The sequence below is a fragment of the Malaclemys terrapin genome, chromosome 15 (genome assembly GCF_027887155.1).
Source record: "Malaclemys terrapin pileata isolate rMalTer1 chromosome 15, rMalTer1.hap1, whole genome shotgun sequence".
Taxonomy (NCBI): Eukaryota; Metazoa; Chordata; order Testudines; family Emydidae; genus Malaclemys; species Malaclemys terrapin.
The window spans coordinates 3,291,840-3,311,652 of NC_071519.1; the positions used below are offsets into that span (position 1 = coordinate 3,291,840).

Consider the following 19,813-nt stretch of genomic DNA (forward strand, 5'->3'; position numbering starts at 1 on the left):
CGCCCCGTCCTCCCCATCTCTCCCCGCCCGCCCCGTCCTCCCCGCGTGTGTACAGCAGTGTCCCCCCGCCCGCCCCGTCCTCCCCATCTCTCCCCGTCCTCCCCGCGTGTGTACAGCAGTGTGCCCCCGCCCGCCCCGTCCTCCCCATCTCTCCCCGCCCGCCCCGTCCTCCCCGCGTGTGTACAGCAGTGTCCCCCCGACCACCCCGTCCTCCCCATCTCTCTCTGTCCGCCCCGTCCTCCCCGCGTGTGTACAGCATTGTCCCCCCGGCCCGCCCCGTCCTCCCCATCTCTCCCTGCCCGCCCCGTCCTCCCCGCGTGTGTACAGCAGTGTGCCCCCGATCACCCCGTCCTCCCCATCTCTCCCTGCCCGCCCCGTCCTCCCCGCGTGTGTACAGCATTGTCCCCCCCCGCCCCTCCCATCCTCCCCATCTCTCCCCGCCCGCCCCGTCCTCCCCGCGTGTGTACAGCAGTGTGCCCCCGCCCGCCCCGTCCTCCCCATCTCTCCCCGCCCGCCCCGTCCTCCCCGCGTGTGTACAGCATTGTCCCCCCCCGCCCCTCCCATCCTCCCCATCTCTCCCTGCCCGCCCCGTCCTCCCCGCGTGTGTACAGCAGTGTCCCCCCGACCACCCCATCCTCCCCATCTCTCCCTGCCCGCCCCGTCCTCCCCGCGTGTGTACAGCAGTGTCCCCCCGACCACCCCATCCTCCCCATCTCTCCCTGCCCGCCCCGTCCTCCCCGCGTGTGTACAGCATTGTCCCCCCCCCGCCCCTCCCATCCTCCCCATCTCTCCCCGCCCGCCCCGTCCTCCCCGCGTGTGTACAGCATTGTCCCCCCCCGCCCCTCCCATCCTCCCCATCTCTCCCTGCCCGCCCCGTCCTCCCCGCGTGTGTACAGCAGTGTCCCCCCGACCACCCCGTCCTCCCCATCTCTCCCCGTCCTCCCCGCGTGTGTACAGCATTGTCCCACCCCGCCCCTCCCATCCTCCCCATCTCTCCCCGCCCGCCCCGTCCTCCCCGCGTGTGTACAGCAGTGTCCCCCCCGCCCGCCCCGTCCTCCCCATCTCTCCCCATCTCTCCCCGTCCTCCCCGCGTGTGTACAGCAGTGTCCCCCCCCGCCCCTCCCATCCTCCCCATCTCTCCCCGCCCGCCCCGTCCTCCCAGCGTGTGTACAGCAGTGTCCCCCCGACCACCCCATCCTCCCCATCTCTCCCCGCCCGCCCCGTCCTCCCCGCGTGTGTATAGCAGTGTCCCCCCCCGCCCCTCCCATCCTCCCCATCTCTCCCCGTCCTCCCCGCGTGTGTACAGCATTGTCCCCCCCCGCCCCTCCCATCCTCCCCATCTCTCCCCGCCCGCCCCGTCCTCCCCGTGTGTGTACAGCAGTGTCCCCCCGGCCCTCCCATCCTCCCCATCTCTCCCTGCCCGCCCCGTCCTCCCCGTGTGTGTACAGCAGTGTCCCCCCACCCACCCCATCCCCCACATCTATCTCCAGACAACCCTCTATCTATCTATCCCCATCCATACCCCTCTGTCTATCCATCCCCATCCTCATCTATCTATCGATCGATCTATCACCTCACTCTGCCCCTCCCCCCAGCGCTGCAGGGCCCCCCTGACAGACAGGGTCTCTTCACTGTGACTGGAGGCAGCTGTTGTGGGGCCGAGCATCAATCACAGCTCCCCGCCGCAGACGGGCTGGGCCAGGCCCGGAGCAGAGCCTGGCCCAGCCTGACCCATCGCCCCTTGGCACAAATATGTGGGGCAGGCGAGAGTCCTGGGGAAACGCTGCCCCCTAGTGGGACATCTGGCAGCTGCATGTGCAGCCACTGCCCAGCTGTAGCCTGTAGTGGTCACAGTGACCTGCCGTGATGGTGTGTGTGGGGGTTTTGCTGGGAGTCAAGACTCCTGGGTTCTCTCCCCGGCTCTGGGAGGGGAGTGGGGACTGGTGGTCAGAGCTCGGGGGCTGGGAGCCAGCATGCCTGGGTTCTCTCCCCAGCTCTGGGAGGGGAGAGGGGACTGGTGGTCAGAGCTCGGGGGCTGGGAGCCAGCATGCCTGGGTTCTCCCCCCTCCAGGAAGAATGGCAGGGGAAGTGGGGTGTAGGTGTGGGGTACAGAGCGAGGGGAAGGGCGGGGGCTCGGGGAATGTGGGAAGCAGACCCCCCCCCCCGAGCTCCCTAGTGATTGGCTGCACGCTGGGCGAGGGTCTGGGCAGTTGTGCCCCGGTGCTCAGTGGGGCGTGGCAGGGGGCGGGAGCGAGCTGTGACCTCCTGTGGGCGATGGGGGGGGACACCCAGGTGGGGAGCAGCGACCAAGCCCCTCGGCGTGGCCTGGGGGGACTTGAACTCACAGAGTTGGGGGGTGGGATCTTGGCTGCCCCAGGCAGGGGCTGGGGGATGAGGGTCCCACACTGGGGATGGGGGGAAGCAGGGGGTGCAGACCAGTGCGGGGGGTTGTTCGGGGTAGTGCTGGGTTTGGAGTTAGGGAGAGGGGCTAGGGATCAGGGTTGAGGGTCAGAGGTTAGGGGTGAGGGTTACGGATCAGGTTAGAGGTGAAGGGTTAGGGGGCAGGGGGCAGGGTTAGAGGTCAGGGCTGAGGTTAGGGGTTGGGGTCAGAGGTTATGGTTGGGGTCAGAGGTCAGGGTTAGAAATTGGGGGTCGGGTTGTGGCCAAGGTTAAAGATTAGGGGTTGGGATCTGCTGTTAGGGGTGGAAGTTGGGGTTAGGGATCGGGGTCAGAGGCTGGGGTCACAGGTTATGACTGGCGATGGAAGTTAGGAGTTAGAGGGCAGGGTTAGAGATTGGGGGTTGGGTTATGGCCGGGTTTAAAGGTTAGGGGTTGGGGTCAGAGGTTAAGAATTGGGGTTAGGGACCGGGGTCAGAGGTTGGGGTGGGGGTTAGAAGTTAGGGGTCCACGGTTAGGGACTGGGGTCAGAGGTTGGGGTGGGGCTCAGAGGTTAGGGGTCTCAGGGTTAATGGGTCTGGGTTTGCGGGGCTGGAGCTTACGCTAGGGTTGGGGTCCTGGCTAGCAGCGGGGGAGATGTCGGGGTCTGGGCTCGAGGCGGGAGAGGGGTCAGGGTCCTGGCTCGCGGCGGGGGAGGGGTCCCGGCTGGCGGCAGCCCCTTCCCTCGGAGGCAGGTCCGTGTCTGGCCATCAGTGTCTCTGGTTTCCGCAGGGTGTCGTCCTGCCAGCTTCCCCAGCCCCCCACAGCCGTGAGCTCCCCAAACCCCACCCCAGCCCCAGCAGCCAGCTCCCCCTCTGCCCCCCCATAACCTACTGCCACCCCTGCCCCCGCGATCTCCTACCCCCATTGCCCCTCAACCCCCGCCAGCAGCTCATTTTTGCGGAGGGGAGCCGGTGCCCCCTAGAGGGGAGAGGCCCCTACCCCATTCCCTGCCCCTCCTGAGCCAGCCAGTCCCCGCCCTGGGGCCAGAGGGGAGCCAGCGCCCCCTAGAGGGGACAGGCCCCATGTGGTCTCTGTAGCATCCCAGCTGCAGCTGGGGCCGGAGTGTGCAGGGGGGAGCTGGGGGGGGGGGGCAGCAAACAGGGCGAGAGAAGCCAGGCCCGGCACTGTCAGGCTGCAGGGGGGCGGGGGGAGGGGTTCCCTAGAAACAGCCATTTAATAGAGGAGAGAAAATATTGAGTTTTAATTAAAAATCCCCATCAATCACACACGGGGGGGTGGGGGGGCAGGGCAGTCTGCAAATGTCCCCGGCTTCCCACACTCCCGGGCCAGCCTGGCATCAGGGCGGGCGTCTGGGAGAGACAGGGATGGGGGTAGGAGGGGGCTGTGGGTCAGGAGTGAGGGGCACTGGGAGAGCTGGGGGGCAGGGGGCTGGGCTAGCAGGGGCTGCGGGTCGGGAGTGAGGGACACTGGCAGTGCTGGGGGGGGGGCAGGGCTGGGCTAGCAGGGGCTGCAGGTCGGGAGTGAGGGGCACCGGCAGAGCTGGGGGGAGCCCAGGGCTGGGCTGGCAAGGGCTGCGGGTCGGAGTGAGGGACGCGGGTCGGAGTGAGGGACACCGGCAGAGCTGGGGCGGGGGGCAGGGCTGGGCTAGCAGGGGCTGCGGGTTGGAAGTGAGGGGCACCGGCAGAGCTGGGGCGGGGGGCAGGGCTGGGCTAGCGGGGGCTGTGGGTCAGGAGTGAGTGGCACTAACTAATGCGGGGGGGAAGGGGGTGACTGTGCGGGGGAGGACAGTGAGGAGGAGGCTGCTGGGAAGGCAAGGGGTGGGGGATATGGGGGAGCAGGGGGTGGGGGGAGGGAGCAGGTGGAGGCGGGGGGTTGGGGGGCTGTCTCTGAAGGTGTCAGGAGAGGTGTCACAAAGCGATGCAGAACCCAGCGAGTGTGAACAAGGGCCCTGGGGGGCTGGCGGAGGAGAGGGATGTTGGAGAGGGCTGTGGGGGAAGGGGGAAAGGGGGGGTTTCTCCTTGACAGCTCCCCCCCGCCCCCTATCGTGGTGAGATCCCAGGCGACGTCTGGAATCCAGCTTCATTAAAAAGGGGATAAATCAAATGGAAACCAGAGATGGGCCCAACCCGCCCCCGCCCCTGGGCCTGGACTCCTGGGTTCCCTTCCTGCTGTTGGGAAAGGAGTAATACCAGCGCCCCACCGCCCCCCCAAGCCCCAAACAGCTCTATAGACAGGCCCCCGTCTGTGAGCCAGCCGGTTCCAGCCACCCCCACATGGCCTTCCATCCTGAGCTCAACTGTGTGGCACAGACAGAGCCATTCGGGGAGCCCAGGGCTGGCCTAGTGGGGGCTGCGGGTCGGGAGTGAGGGGGACCGGCAGAGCTGGGGGGGGGGGCAGGGCTGGGCTGGCAGGGGCTGCGGGTCGGGAGTGAGGGGCACCGGCAGAGCTGGGGGGGGGGCAGGGCTGGGCTGGCAGGGGCTGCGGGTCGGGAGTGAGGGGCACCGGCAGAGCTGGGGGGGGGGGGGGGGGCAGGGCTGGGCTGGCAGGGGCTGCGGGTCGGGAGTGAGGGGCACCGGCAGAGCTGGGGGGGGGCAGGGCTGGGCTGGCAGGGGCTGCGTGTCGGGAGTGAGGGGCACCGGCAGGGCTGGGCTAGCAGGGGTGTGTGGGTCGGGAGTGAGGGGCACTGGCAGAGCTGAGGGGGGGCAGGGCTGGGCTGGCAGGGGCTGCGGGTCGGGAGTGAGGGGCACCGGCAGCCCTTGGCACTGACCCCATTGTTCAGTCTAAGGCAGATGTGGGGGATTCATGTCTTTGCCCTCCCTACCTCCTCCCCTGCAGCCTGGCACATCCCGCCCTCCCCCCCCCCCGGCTGATACACCCTCCCCCCGCAAGGAGGCGGGGGGCTGGGAAGGGCCTGGCGCAGGAGTTAAACATTGACGGCTGGCAGAGGCCGGCTCCCAGGGGCCCCATGGCGCGGGGCCGGGGGGGGGGGGCGGCTCGTAGCCGGGCAGGGCGACCCTGACATGTGCCCCCACAGGGACCCGACCTTTCCCAGCCATCAATGTTTAACTTCTGCGCCAGGCCCTTCCCAGCCCCCCGCCTTGGCAAGATCCAGCCCCCCGCCAGACTCCCCCCCCCCGGTCCGGGTTGTTATAGTTACGGTGCCGCAACACATGGGGGAGTGGGGCTGGGGAAGGGGAAACCCCCAAGATTTGGGACAGGATTGGCTTGGGCAGGAGTGGGGCATGGGGTGAGAGGGAGGGGATGGGTGCGTGTGGGGATAGAGACAGGGTGTCACTGCCCCCCCATCCTTAGCTGCGGCGGGGCGGGGGGGGGGAAGGAGGGCTGGGCCTAGGGACAGGGAAGGGAAGTGTCATTAGCGCTGGTTTAAAGGGAAATGCAATCAAGGGCACGTCTCCTGCCTGGGCTTAATTACGGCCCCTGGAGAGTCCGCTCAGCCTCTCCTCCCCCACCCCCATCAGCCCACCAGGGGTAAAGTCTCCCCTCCCCATCTGGTAGAATGTGGGGGGGGCTGGGAGCCAGGACTCCTGGGTTCTCTTCCTGGCTCTGGGAGGAGAGTGGGGGCTGGTTGGTCAGAGCAGGGCGGGCTGGGAGCCAGGACTCCTGGGTTCTCTCCCCGACTCTGAGAGGGAAGTGGGGGCTGGTGGTTAGAGCAGGGCGGGCTGGGCGCTAGGGGCAGGGAGCGGGGTAGAGGGCTCAGCAGGGGGCGCTCTCCCCTGGCAGGCAGGGCTGTCCCCAAGGCGGCGCTAGGGGGTGCTGTGGGGCAGGGAGCGGGGTGGGGGGGCTCAGCAGGGGGTGCTCTCCCCTGGGAGGTACTCGGGGGTCTGTGCAGTGCCCGGCACGACGGGGAGAGAGGAGGGCAGGACTGACAGTGGAGTCTCTGTAACATGGTGAGAAGCTGTTTATTGGGGTGCCAACGGGCGGATGGGGGGCAGGGGCCGGAGGGCCGGTGGGGGCCCGTTTCCGTGTGGCCGCGGGGCAGCCCCCTCTCCCTTGACAGCGGCTCACTCCAGGGCGTCGGGTTCCAGGTCCCAGTTGGGGTTCTCCCCCCGGACCTTGGGTCCCCCGCTCTTCTTGGCCACCAGGATGTGGCTGACGCCCAGCAGGGTGGTGGCCGTGTGGACCGCCAGGCGGAGGACCTTCTCCTTGACCAGCAAGGAGTCCAGCACCCCCTCCCGGGCAGCGTCCATGGTGGGAGCCCCCCCCTCGCCCGGCCGGACACCAGCGGTGGCCGTGCCCAGCTGGTGCAGGGCCTCCAGCGCCGCCATGGTCTCGTTGACCGGCAGCCCCGCGTTCTCGGCCAGCGCCGCTGGCAGGGTCTTCAAAGCCTGGGCGAACTCCAGGATGCCGTACTGCTCCAGGCTGGGGAGGTAGGTGCCCAGCGTGGCCAGCCGCACGGCCAGGGCCATCTCCGTCGCCCCTGCCCCGGGCAGCAGCCGGCGGTCACTCACCAGGGCCTTGTAGGTGTTCAGCCCGTCTGTCACCGCCTCCTCCAGGCTGCAGAGCAGCTCGTGGGTAGCCCCCCGCAGCAGGATGGTGGCCACAGGGCAGGCGCCGCCGTCCTGGCGGAAAACCACCACGGCCGTGCTCCCGATCTCGCTGAGGTAGACGCGCCGGCAGTGCCCTATGGCGCCGGGCGGCGGGGGCACCAGGCTGGCCAGCGGGACAGCGCCCACGGCCCGGCACAGACACTGCAGCTCCAGCCGGGAACTGAGCCGCACCACCATAAGCCCCAGCTGGTCGGCGTACTGCAGGGCCAGCGGGTCCACCCGCCCGCCCACCACCACCACGCTGGCCCCCTCCTCAGCGATGGCCCGGACGCGCTGCCCCAGCAGCGCCTCCTCGGCGTCGCCGTACGCCCGCATCTCCGCCGCCCCCTGGAACAGCACCATGCCTTTGGTCTCGCTGCGGGCCAGGCCGAAGGGGCAGCAGTAGACGGCGATCCGGGCCTCATGTGCCTGGTGCACCTGGCTCTCGACCTCGGTGCAGAAGACCATGCCCTCCAGCAGGCAGGAGTCGGTGACGCCGCCCCCCGGCACCTTGCAGAGGCGCACGTTATTGGGCTCAAAGGCGCCTTCCGGGCTCAGTGCCGCCACGCAGCACCGGGCCACCAGCCCGGCCAGGAAATCCTGGTAGCCAAAGAGCTTGCTGCCCACGGCGGCACGCAGGGCCCCGGCCACCCCGGCCGGGTCCCGGAGATCCGCTAGCACGTGGCAGGCCAGGCCGGGCAGCAGCCGCACGGCTTCCTTGCAGGCTGCGTCGTAGCCGTCCCGCACGGCGGCCACGGGCAGGCCGGCACGCAGCAGCTTCTCGGCGTTGTCCAGCAGCGCCCCGGCCAGCAGCACCACAGCATTGGCCCCATCGCCCGTCTCCTCCTCCTGGGCCTGGCTGGCCGCGCCCAGCATCCGGGCCACCGGGTTCTCCAGCTCCAGCTCCCGCAGGATGGTGCCGGCGTGGGCCGTGCACAGGGCCTTGCCCAGGTGGGTGATCACCAGCTTGTTGTGGCCCAGCGGCCCGTAGGAGGTGCGCAGGCACATGGCCAGGGCCCGGCAGGCCGTGATGTGGCTGAAGAGCGACTCCTGCAGGCCGGAGAAGTACTTGGTGCCGGCTTTGAGCAGCTGGGGCAGGCCAGGGGGCAGGGGCACGTGGGCGGCCATGGTCTGCGGAGAGAGAGACAACCAATGGCCATGTTACAACTGGCTGGGGCAGGGAATGGGGCAGGGGCTTGTCCCCTCTAGGGGGCACCAGCCCCCATCCAGCCCCAGGGCGGGGACTAGCTGGCTCAGAGGGGCAGGGAATGGACACGGGGTCTGTCCCTCTAGGGAGCACCGGCTCCCCTCTGGCCCCATGGTGGGGACTGGCTGGCTCAGGGGGGCAGAGAACGGTGCAGGGGCCTGTCCCCTCTAGGGGGCGCCGGCTCCCATCCAGCCCCAGGGCAGGGACCGGCTGGCTCAGGGGGGCGGAGAATGGGGCAGGGGCCTGTCCCCTCTAGGGGGCACTGGATCTGGGGTGGTTTCCCCACTATATCCAGGGTTACCCCCCGCCAGGGGCGACCCCGTCTCTGCTCACGGTGCAAGTGGGAGGCAGGGACTTGGACGCTGGGGTCCTGTCGCCGGCACCGGGGGGCCGGTAACCGACTGCTGCAAACCGTACGTAAACGGGCGATGTCATAGTGGCGCCTTCCGTGCGGGAGCTGTTCTGCCACCCTATTGGCTGGAATGGGAGTGAGGTCAGCACTAGGTGGGGCAGCGGTGGGAACAAGGGTGGGAGCAGAATCACAGGAGTTGGGAGGGGGAGGGAGCTGGGAGAATCCAGGATGGATGTATGGATGGTGTGTATGGGGATGGATGGATAGATGGATGGTGTGTTCGGGGACGGAAGGATAGATGACGTGTACGGGGATGAGTGGATGGATGGCGTGTACGGGGACGGACAGATGGATGGATAGCTGTGTGTGGGGGTGGGTGGGTGGATGGATGCATGGATGGCATGTACGGGGATGGGCGGATGGATGGCATGTACGGGGACGGACGGATGGATGGATAGCTGTGTATGGGGATGGGTGGGTGGATAGATGGCGGGGACGGGGACGGACGGATGGATGGATAGCTGTGTATGGGGATGGGTGGGTGGATAGATGGCGTGTGTGGGGATGGTGTGACGAAGTGGGAATGTTCTTAATATTTTCTCTGAATACTGTGTGTGTGCCTCAGTTTCCCCTATGCAGTTCTTAAGTATCTTGGTGGTGGGATAAGGGTGTGTGATTGTTGCAGAGCCCTAGAGGGCCAGTGCAATGGTGTCTGCACAGAGAATGGCCGACACCCAGTCTCCTGGCCACTGATGGCCTAGGCCCCTCCCCGGCAAGGTGCCAACTGAAAGTGTTGGAGAACAAAGAGATCAGGTGACCTCCTGGCCCGGGAAAGGGACAAAGGCAGAGAAGGGCCTGGAGAGTTTCAGTTTGGAGCTGGCTGGGGATATGGAGGGTTGGGCCAGAGGGGCTCTGGCCTCCCTGCCCCAAGATGGACCTAACTTAGGGGTCCTGGTCTCTGTACCTACAAGCTCTGTTTTAGACCATGCTCCTGTCGTCTAATAAACCTTCTGTTTTACTGGCTGGCTGAGAGTCACATCTGACTGTGGAGTTGGGGTGCAGGGCCTTCTGGCACCCCCAAGAGCCCCACCTGTGCGGACTCGCTGTGGGAAGCGCACAGTGTGGAAGGGGAGGCTGGATGCTCTGAGGTCAGACCCAGGAAGGTGGAAGCCGTGGGAGCTTCTTGCCCTGGCGACAGTCTGCTCACAGAGAGGAGGCTCCCCCAAAGTCCTGCCCGGCTTCGTGGGGAGCAGCTCCAGAGCATCGCCCGGTGACTCCGTGACAACTGGTGTTAGAGGTGGGATGTACTGCACCCCGTGAATGGCGCTTCTTGCAGTAAGTGACTGGGGAGCAGGAAAAGTCCGAGGATAGCAGAGTCAGGAGGATGGGGGGATAAAGGGCCTTTGACCTCTGCAGGGGGCTAGGTCCAATCAGGGGAATTGGCTGGCTCCAGGGTCTCAAGAAACGGGGTACATAAAGTGTTCCTATTCCATGGGCCTGCAGCTTGTAGTGTGTGTAGCAATGCATTCTGGAACCTTTCCTGAGGGCCTGCGGCTCAGTGTATGTGTAGCAATGCATTCTGGGAGCTCCGCTCCGGGCCTGCGGCTCATAGTGTGTGTAGCAATGCATTCTGGGAGCTCCGCTCCGGGCCTGCGGCTCATAGTGTGTGTAGCAATGCATTCTGGGAGCTCCGCTCCGGGCCCGCGGCTCATAGTGTGTGTAGCAATGCATTCTGGGAGCTCCGCTCCGGGCCTGCGGCTCATAGTGTGTGTAGCAATGCATTCTGGGACCTCCTCTCCAAGCCTGCGGCTCATAGTGTGTGTAGCAATGCATTCTGGGAGCTCCGCTCCGGGCCTGCGGCTCATAGTGTGTGTAGCAATGGATTTTGGGAGCTCCGCTCCTGGCCTGCGGCTCATAGTGTGTGTAGCAATGCATTCTGGGACCTCCTCTCCAAGCCTGCGGCTCAGAGTGTGTGTAGCAATGCATTCTGGGAGCTCCGCTCCGGGCCTGCAGCTCATAGTGTGTGTAGCAACGCATTCTGGGAGCTCCGCTCCGGGCCTGCGGCTCATAGTGTGTGTGCCCCAGATCCCCAAGTGGCCCCCTCAAGGATTGAACTCACAACCCTGGGTTTAGCAGGCCAATGCTCAAATCACTGAGCTATCCCTCCCCCCTATGCATTCTGGGAGCTCCGCTCCGGGCCTGCGGCTCATAGTGTGTGTAGCAATGGATTTTGGGAGCTCCGCTCCTGGCCTGCGGCTCATAGTGTGTGTAGCAATGCATTCTGGGACCTCCTCTCCAAGCCTGCAGCTCAGAGTGTGTGTAGCAACGCATTCTGGGAGCTCCGCTCCGGGCCTGCAGCTCATAGTGTGTGTAGCAACGCATTCTGGGAGCTCCGCTCCGGGCCTGCGGCTCATAGTGTGTGGAGCAACGCATTCTGGGAGCTCCGCTCCGGGCCTGCGGCTCATAGTGTGTGTAGCAACGCATTCTGGGAGCTCCGCTCCGGGCCTGCGGCTCATAGTGTGTGTAGCAACGCATTCTGGGAGCTCCGCTCCGGGCCTGCGGCTCATAGTGTGTGTAGCAATGCATTCTGGGAGCTCCGCTCCGGGCCTGCGGCTCATAGTGTGTGTAGCAATGCATTCTGGGAGCTCCGCTCCGGGCCTGCGGCTCATAGTGTGTGGAGCAATGCATTCTGGGACCTTCGCTCCGGGGTTGCACCTCGTAGTGTGTGGAGCAATGCATTTTGGGACTTTCGCTCACATTCAGGTAAAGCTCTGCTCCTGTTCCATCGGTGCAATGCATTCTGGGACTACTGCCAAGCTCTCATAGGCATCCCACTCCCGCTGCATGATGGGAGCTGTTATCCAGACTTTGAGGGGTGTGGGGGGGGAGGATTGAATTCCTCCTCAGGGAATTTGAGGTGTCACTCTCCTTCTTCCCACCCCTTTCCCCCATCCCGCCAATCAGCTTCCTTCCTGGGCAAGATTGACAGTTTTTCCTAGTCCCACCCATCCCTTCTGCTCCCGCCGCTCTACTCCTGGTTCTCCAATCAGGCGCCTCTCTCGGTAGGATTGACAGAGCGGCTTCCCATCCCAGTCGCTCCTCCTCACCAACTGTCACTCAAGCGGCGCGCGCTTTCCTCCCCTCGCCCCAACTGCCACTCAAGCGGCGCGCGCTCCTTCCCTCGGACCTCTCCTGATTGGCTCCCGCCCCGGCTCGCGCTCCTCCCCGCAGCGTCCGTTGCTCGGTTGCCCGGGGAGACACTGCGGGTGGGAGGGGCCCGAGGGGCGAGTTGGAGCGGCGCGTGCGGGGCAGGGGTGAGGTGGGGTAGGAGTGAGGTGGGGGGAGGGGGCAGGTGAGGGGCAGATGTGAAGGGGAGGGGGAAGTGTGTGGGGGGAGTGAGGGGAGGGGGCAGGTTGAAGGAGGGGGCAGCTGGGGTAGGGAGCAGGTGAGGGGAGGGGCAGGTGGGAAGGGCAGCTGTGTGGGAGGGGGCAGGTGAGGGGGGCAGATGTGAAGGGGAGGGGGAAGTGTGTGGGAGAGGGGGCAGGTTGAAGGAGGGGGTAGCTGGGGGAGAGGGCAGGGGAGGGAAGGGGCAGGTGGGAGAGGTAGCTGTGGGGGAGGGGACAGGTGAGGGGGCAGATGTAAAGGGGTGGGAGAAGTGTGGGGGGGAGTGAGGGAAGGGGCAGGTTGAAGGAGGGGGCAGCTCGGGATAGGGAACAGGTGAGGGGAGGGGCAGGTGGGAAGGGGAGGGGGAAGTGTGTGGGGGGAATGAGGGGAGGGGGCAGGTTGGGGAGGGGACAGGTGAGGGGGGGCAGATGTGAAGGGGAGGGGGAAGTGTGTGGGGGAGAGGGGAGGGAAGGGGCAGGTGGAAAGGGTAGCTGTGAGGGAGAGGGCAGGTGTGGGAAGGGACAGATGTGAAGGGGTGGGGGAGGCATGGTGGATGGGGGAGGGGAGGGAAGGGGCAGGTTGAAGGAGGGGGTAGCTGGGGGAGGGGGCAGGTGAGGGAAGGGACAGATGTGAAGGGGTGGGAGAGGCATGGTGGAGGAGTGAGGGGAGGGGAGGGGCAGGTTGAAGGAGGGGGTAGCTGGGAAGAGGGCAGGGGAAGGAAGGGGCAGGTGGGAGGGATAGCTGTGGGAGCAGGGGCAGGTGGGAAGTGGGAGGGGTGGGTGTGGAGGTGAGTTGAGGGCCAGGTTGCAGAGGGAGGGAGTAGGTGGGGGACAGGGTAGGTGGAAAGAGCAGCTGGATGAGAGGTGGGCAAGTGAAGGAAGGGGCAGATGTGAAGGGAAGGGTGAGGGGAGGGGCAGGTTGAAGGAGGAGGCAGCTGGGGGAGAGGGCAAAGGAAGGAAGGGACAGGTGGGAAGGGTAGCTGGGGGAGGGGACAGGTGAGGTGAGGGAAGGGGCAGGTGGAAAGGGGAGTGGGAAGTGTGTGGGGGGAGTGAGGGGAGGGGTTAGGTTGAAGGAGGGGGAATCTGGGGGAGGGAGCAGATGAGGGGAGGGCCAGGTGGGAGAGGTAGCTGTGGGGGAGGGGGCAGGTGAGGGAAGGGGCACATGTGAAGGGGTGGGGGAGGCATGGCGGAGGAGTGAGGGGAGGAGAGGGGACAGGTGAGGGGAGTAGCTGTGGGAGCAGGGGCGGTGGGAAGTGGGAGGGGTGGGTGTGGAGGTGAGGTGAGGGGCAGGTTGCAGAGGGAGGGGTAGGTGTGGGGGAGAGGGCCAATGAGGGAAGGGGGTAGGCTGCAGAGGGTGGGAGTAGGTGGGGGAAGGGGCAGGTGGAAAGGGCAGCTGGGGGAGAGGTGGGCAGGTGAGGGGAGGGGCAGAGAAGTGGGAAGGGCAGCTATGGGGGAGGGGCAGTTGTGAAGTGGAGGAGAAGGGGCAGGTGGGGATAGCTGTGTGGGAGGGGAGCTGCAGGTGCGGGAGGGGCAGGGGAACCCCACTCCCCTCCTAGAATCAGGGAGAGAACCCAGGAGCCCTGACTCCCAGCCCCCCCGCTCTAACCCCCTAGATCCCACTCCCCTCCCAGAGCTGGGAATAGGACTTTGACTCTCTGTCCCATCTGCTCTGTTCAACTGTTTTCCCTTCCGGTTATGCAGTCAGTTTCCTAAATACAGGTTTGGTTTTTTTCACAGCGCCTTTGGTGAACGATGAGTGCTCGCCGCCGCGGCGCGCCCGGTGACAAAAAGCAGCGCAAAAGTGCTGCGCGGAGACCCTCCTTGGTATCGGATAGTGAAGTGGGTCTGCTGGCACCGCCCCCGGAGGAGACTGGTATTTCCCCAAACCATTCACTAGCGCTGCCTGCTGCGCCGATGATCCAACTCTCTGCGCACCCCGTGGCTTCCTGGGAGTCATAAGTGCTCAGCACCTCGGCAAATCCGGCCACTAGCTCTATTGACCCTCATTTGTACCAAACCCGGGTGCAAAGGTCATGTCAGTAACCAGACATTTGGCCAGACTGCAGCCTCTTGGGCCTTGTCTACACTATTCGGGCCTGGTTTTCAAGTGCTGAGCTGAAGTCAATGAGAGCTGCAGGCCCTTCAAATTCCCCGCCAGTGTTCTGACTGTTGCAGCTCCACCATTGTACATAGGACTGACAAGGTCCTCCTGGGTCATGGAGTCCAGTCCCAGTTCACCCTGTCATAGCCCGTTTAAACTTATCATGCTCCAGCTTCAAACTACACCTCTACCTCGATATAACGCTGTACTCAGGAGCCAAAAAATCTTACCGCGTCATAAGTGAAACCGCGTTATATCGAACTTGCTTTGATCCACTGGAGTGCGCAGCCCCACCTCCTCCCGGAGCATTGCTTTACCGCGTTATATCTGAATTTGTGTTATATTGGGATGCGTTATATCAGGGTAGAGGTGTAGTTCGGTTGTTTGCCCCCACTATTCCTACTGGGGGGCTGTTCCAGAACCTCCCGGCACCGTGAGAATCTCAGATCTGGGTTGTGCTAAGCCTAGGCACCTAGACCCTGCTAGGAGATAGATCTTTCAAAATCCGGCCCACTCCAGATGAGGAAACCACAGGAGGAAGGTCAGGTTAGAGTTAGAAACCTTCTTCTCATTTCCAGCCTAGATTCCTTTCTTTCTCCCTTTTATTCTTGTGTCAACATTGTTCTGGACAGGGTTTGGGCATTTTAGTCACCATAAAATTCGTCTCACCCAGTGGTTTTCAACCTGTGGTCCACGGGGGAATCCACAGACTATATCTAAGGGATCCACGAAAGGTTGTTGTTCCCATAGAACAATGGTTTTCAACCTGTGGTCCATGGGGGATCCGTAGACTGTCTATCATGTCCAAAGGGGGCCGCACCTCCATTCCAAAATGTTCAGGGTCCCGCAAATGAAAAAAAGTGGCAAACCGCTGAGCTAACCTGCTCTCAGCAAGTCTATTATGATGACAGTCGCACCTGCAGTGCTGCATCGTATAAACACTGGGTGAGGGATAGTCCCCGTCGCGGAGCTAACAGTCTCGCTAGACAAAGAGCGAGAATGAAACAGAGGCACGGGAGCTTGCCCACGGCTATACATCAGATCTCGGGCAGAGCCAGGAATAGAAGCCAGGTCTCGTGGGTCCTAGTGCGGTGGTGTAACTACAGGTCCACAGGAGATGCTGGCTGAAACCCAGGCAGCAATCTGGGTCCTTTCTACGCACTGCTGGAGCTGAAAGGGTGGGGAGTTACACCGGACATAAAAATGTCAAGTGTAGGCCTCACCTTGTTAAATCAAACCCAGTGTTCCCTTCCTGGCCTCCTGGTAGAGGGAGTGAAGTGCAGCCCGACCCTTTGCCCTATTAAAGATACAGGCAAGGTGAAGACATCTGCTAGTCTTGTTCATGGGCACCCTCCAGCCCCAGCTGCCGTTCCAATCGTTTTAATATTTGGGGTTTTTTTTGTAAAAAACTTGGGTCTGGATTACAACTGCGGTTGTAGCTGTGGAAGGCTCTTCATCCCACTCCCTAAACCAGTGGTCCCCAACCTTTTCCATGGGGCGGGTGCTGGACGACTACCCGCCGAGGACCGTGGCCGCTGGACAAGCAGCTGCCGAAATGCCACCGTGAAGCGGCAACGTCAAGAGGCGTCGCCATCAAAATGCCGCCGAGAAGCAGCGTCATCAAGAGGCGTCGCTGGCGAAAATCGGCGGCATTTCGGCGGAAGCGCTTCTTGACGTTGCCGCTTTTCGGCGGCTGCTTGTCTGGCGGCCAGTAGGCGGGCGCACATGGATGCCCCAGCGGGCGCCATGGCGCCTGCGGGCACCGCGTCGGGGACCCTGCCCTAAACTAACCAATCATCTCGGACATGGTGCCAGATGCAGCCACTGCTCTAGAGGTGAAAGGCCCCGTGTCCTGTTCCCTGCCTCCCAAGAGCCAGCCCGCGCTCCCCATGTGGGGCTGGATCAGAACCAGTGTCCTAGAGGTGAAAGGCCCTATATCCCATTCCTTGCCCCCCATAAACCAGCTGGTCCCCCCATGTGAGAGACAATACTGGAACTGATGCGCTAGAGGTGAAAAGCTGTCTCTCAGTCTTGGACTCCCGATCTATGCTGTCTTTTCAATCATTCCTTTCTTCAGACTTATCATTTAAAACTCCTAGCTGGAGATGTTTATCTTAACCAGGTCTGTGAGCCCCCCCTCCCCCTCAAATTGTTTCCCTTCAGTGTGTTACCACAGTAACCCACCCGGATTTCCAGCAGCAGCTCTTCGGAGCTCACGCTAGCTCTTACGTTCCAGTGATCATCGCTGCCTAATGTAACGTGCACGAAGCCAGCTCTGCTCAGAGCTTCTGCTCCAATCCAATCTGCTGCGACAGTCAGTGAAATGACATCCCCTGTCAGGCGGCTGAACGCTGGCTGAATTGGGAAGCACTTCCATGGGCCTGCTCCCTGGGAGGTGAAGCCGCGGAAGGGTTTCAGTCAGCAAGTGCAGAGGGTTTGATTAGGGACAAGGGAGCATGAAACAGAAGACAAGATGAAAGGGAGCAAAGATTAGGTCTGTAACACCAGCACCCAGGCATGGCCTGACCGCCTGCTGGTCCCCCTTGACGTACTCTGAGTCATCAGGGCCAGATGTAAACCAGACCTCCCCTGTTGGCAGCTGTCTCCCCTGGCCTGTCTGTCTTTCTCTTGCCATCTTTGTAGCCATGTCTGTCCCAGGTCGCTCCCACTAATGGAAGTTGGTCTAATATTGCCTCACCCACCTTGTCTAGCTAGCTGTTCACGGTAATGAATCCCTTTAGAGGTGGCCACTCGTTTTTTTGGGTTCTTATATTGGGACACCCTGGGCCTGATTTTCCGAGCTGCAGAGCACCCCCAACGCCCGCTGGCGCCATTAGGAGCTGGGGATTCTCAGCCCCTCTGAAGATCGGGGTCCGAATTTCTAAAATGGGGCTGTGAGTATTAGAGGCGCCTGGATTTGAACAGGTGATGGCTAGTGACAGCCAGGAGGTCCTGCGCTGGGCACGGTGGTGGCTCAGAGCCGCACAGCAGAGGCAGATCTAGAACTCAGGGAATGCGTGCACAGCAGTCAGGAGGGGCGATAGCGGCACGGGGCGGCATACCCAAGCTAGCGTTACTTGAGTTGGCTTGCTAAGAGTAGCAGTATAGTTGCAGCAGGATGGGCTAGTCGGCTGCGGACAGTCTCGCCCTGGCCCATAGTTCCTCCTGCTCCAGAAGCTCAGGGCCCGAGCACTTGCGTGAAAGGAGACTCTCCCTCAGCTCGTAGCAGTGGAAAGCTGCTCTAGTTTTGGGATGAAAAGGCTTGTGTGATTCCTGATAGTTTGAGGACATTTCTCTGGTACTCCCTCTTATTTCAGACACCGCAGTAGGAAGTCTCTCTGTCTCAGTCTCTCCTCCTGTGTCACGCTGGCTGGCACCGGCACTTCTCTCTAGCTTGGAACCGTGGCGCCCGGTTTCCACATCTCGTTTATGGTCACTGATTCTGTATTTGTTGAGAATCAGCCTCAGCTTTAAGAAGAACAGGAGTACTTGTGGCACCTTAGAGACTAACAAATTTATTAAAGCATAAGCTTTCGTGGACTACAGCCCACTTCTTCGGATGCATATAGCCTCAGCTTTGCATGTGTTACTGTAGTGAAGTATCTGCTAGTGCAATAGGCCTGAAGCAGTCTAACTCAGGGGTCCCCAGTGCGGTGCCCGCGGGCGCCATGGCACCCGCTGGGGCGTCTAAGTGCGCCCATGTACTGGCCGGCAGACGAGCATCCGCCGAAATGCCACCGAGATGCAGCGTCATCCAGAGGCGTTGCTGCCGAAATGCCACCAAAAATTGGCAGCATTTTGGCGGCGCCGCTTACTGATGTTGCCGCTTGTCGGCAGCATTTCGGCGGATGCTCGTCCGCCGCCACGGTCCTCCGTGGCTCGTCTGGCACCCACTAGATGAAAAAAGTTGGGGACCACTGGTCTAACTCATTGTTTTGGATGTCTCCAGTGGTGTTTTAAGTTTTGCTCTAGTCTTGTTTTTTTTCTGCTCTGGGTGGAGTAGTTATGCCCCTGGAAGTTGTTAATTAGCACTTGGAGTGATGATGTCTAGGTGTGGATCTTGCTCCCCTTTGGATTTAATTTCCCTGGTGAACTGCAGCCACTTCTGAAGTAGAGCGCAGCAGAGAGGAGTGGGGGGAAAGGACATTTTAGCTGAGGCAAATTCTGACTCTTACAGAAAGCACCCCCCTGGATCATTAATACTCATGCGAAGCAAACAAGACCTTGCCTGGGCTCCAAAATGTGGAGGGAGCAAACAACCTTCCTAGGATTTGAGTCCCTAGAGATTTCAGACCTGATCCGTAGATGATTACAGGTTTGCTACAAGGACACCTTGTGCGGGGGTCTCCTAGACGAGACCTTAAATGCCCGAGTTTTAGGGTGCTCTGTGCTGGATCTGGGCAAGATAGTTTTCCATCTCTCACTTCCCTGATTCTGTGACTAGGGCACATGCTCTAGAAATGCAGAACCTCGGGTGGGTCTGTTTGAGCGAGCAGATTGCTACATCGCTCTGTCGGATTCTAGCTGGCTGGTTTTTAGCTGTGAATTCAAATGGAGAGAAATTCCAAAGCAACTTTTAAACATGATCACAAAATGCTAAAGGGTGGGGATCGCTAGCTCATGGTGGGGACGAGGTGGAGCTTGGTCTCTTCCACCTCTGGGTCATGGGTGTAGAACTGGCGTGGGTGGAATTCATACCCACCTGATGCCATTCGATTGCCCACTTGTGAAATGAATTCAGGTCAGTTCCACATTAAGATTATCACCACTGTCTGCTCCGGTGCTGGCAGCCCGGCGGAGACGCAAAGGCCAAATGGGTTATAGGCACCGATTTTAAAGCAGTGGGAGTTAGGCGCCCAAATACCTTTAAAATCTAGCCCAGGTAGACTAACTCTTGTCTTCCCCTACAAGGGATTCCCCTGGCTGCGGCACACTGATGTGGACAGTGTACGAACTGGGGGGAGAAGTTTACTCTGCTGCCATACCCGCTTTGGTGATAAATGAAGGACTCCATGTCCGGGGAAGGCCAAGCTGGCACCTTCCACCAACCCATAAATTCGCTTGTTAACAGTTTCATATAAAGGAAAAGTATTCGTGGCCAATCAGAAGACGACTGTTCTTCATTCCCTCGCTCTGAGCAGAGGGTGCCTCACTCTGGATGCTGGTGTAATTGAAACACAAATGATGGCTCGTTATGGGCAGTGGCGTGTCCCACTGCGTTTGATTTGAGGAGCAGGGGGTGGTAGTGGGGGACAGTTAATTTAAAGAGTTGATATTCAAGCGTTTCTGTTTCAGCTTGACGGTTAATTTGTCACGCTTCATGACAACATTGTAAGTGTCCCCGAGGTCCCTCTCTGCTGGGTTTACAGGGTGTCGCGTTCGTAGTGCCGACGTTCAGGAACAGAAACATTTAGCTGTACGTCACGCTTCCGTAACCTAATGTGTTAGAAAGGCTCAGAGGCAGCCTTGTCACTCGGCTCGAGGGAGGCTCACGGTGCTTTAGGAACCCTCAACACAAAGTGCTCCAAAATCCATGAGCCTTCATCTCTTCTTACAGCCCCATTTCCTTTTCCTCCTCTCTCTTTCCATGTGCCACGACAATGGAATAGTCAATTACTAATGAAGCTGTTTTGTTGTGCTCAGGGGTTTGGGGAATGGGATAATGGGGACTTTCATATCTAGGGCACCAGTTCCAATTTGGCTTCCGGTTGATGGGGACTGGCTGGCTGGCTCAGGGAATGGGACACTGGGTCTTTCATATTGAGGGCGCTGGTTCCAGTTTGGCCTCAGGTCAGGGTGGATGGATTGCTTCACAAGATCGGG

General features: G+C 62.0%; 2 protein-coding genes across 2 annotated transcripts in view; one reads left to right on the forward strand and one right to left on the reverse strand.

Annotated features, from left to right (window-relative positions):
- Nucleotides 1–6,422: 6,422 nt before the first annotated feature.
- LOC128823344 (T-complex protein 1 subunit theta-like) lies at nt 6,423–8,589 on the reverse strand. The gene is made up of 2 exons (XM_054005586.1): nt 8,488–8,589; nt 6,423–8,078 (listed from the first exon to the last, which is right to left on the reverse strand). The coding sequence occupies exons 1-2, from the start codon at nt 8,587–8,589 to the stop codon at nt 6,423–6,425; spliced, it is 1,758 nt and encodes a 585-aa protein (XP_053861561.1).
- Nucleotides 8,590–13,641: 5,052 nt separating this feature from the next.
- The window catches only part of DNAH2 (dynein axonemal heavy chain 2), a 143,964-nt gene continuing 137,792 nt past the window's right edge, over nt 13,642–19,813 (forward strand). The window contains 1 exon segment of the mRNA XM_054005333.1: nt 13,642–13,762. Within this exon segment, the coding sequence (XP_053861308.1) occupies nt 13,642–13,762 (121 nt within the window).

What these genes read in the sequence shown, in the direction of transcription:
- LOC128823344 (XM_054005586.1), bottom strand. Translation starts at nt 8,589, where the DNA reads ATGACATCGCCCGTTTACGTACGGTTTGCAGCAGTCGGTTACCGGCCC. An exon ending in CCCTGCCTCCCACTTGCACC is followed by an intron (nt 8,079 to 8,487) that starts GTGAGCAGAGAC and finishes CTCTCTCCGCAG; the next exon opens with ACCATGGCCGCCCACGTGCC.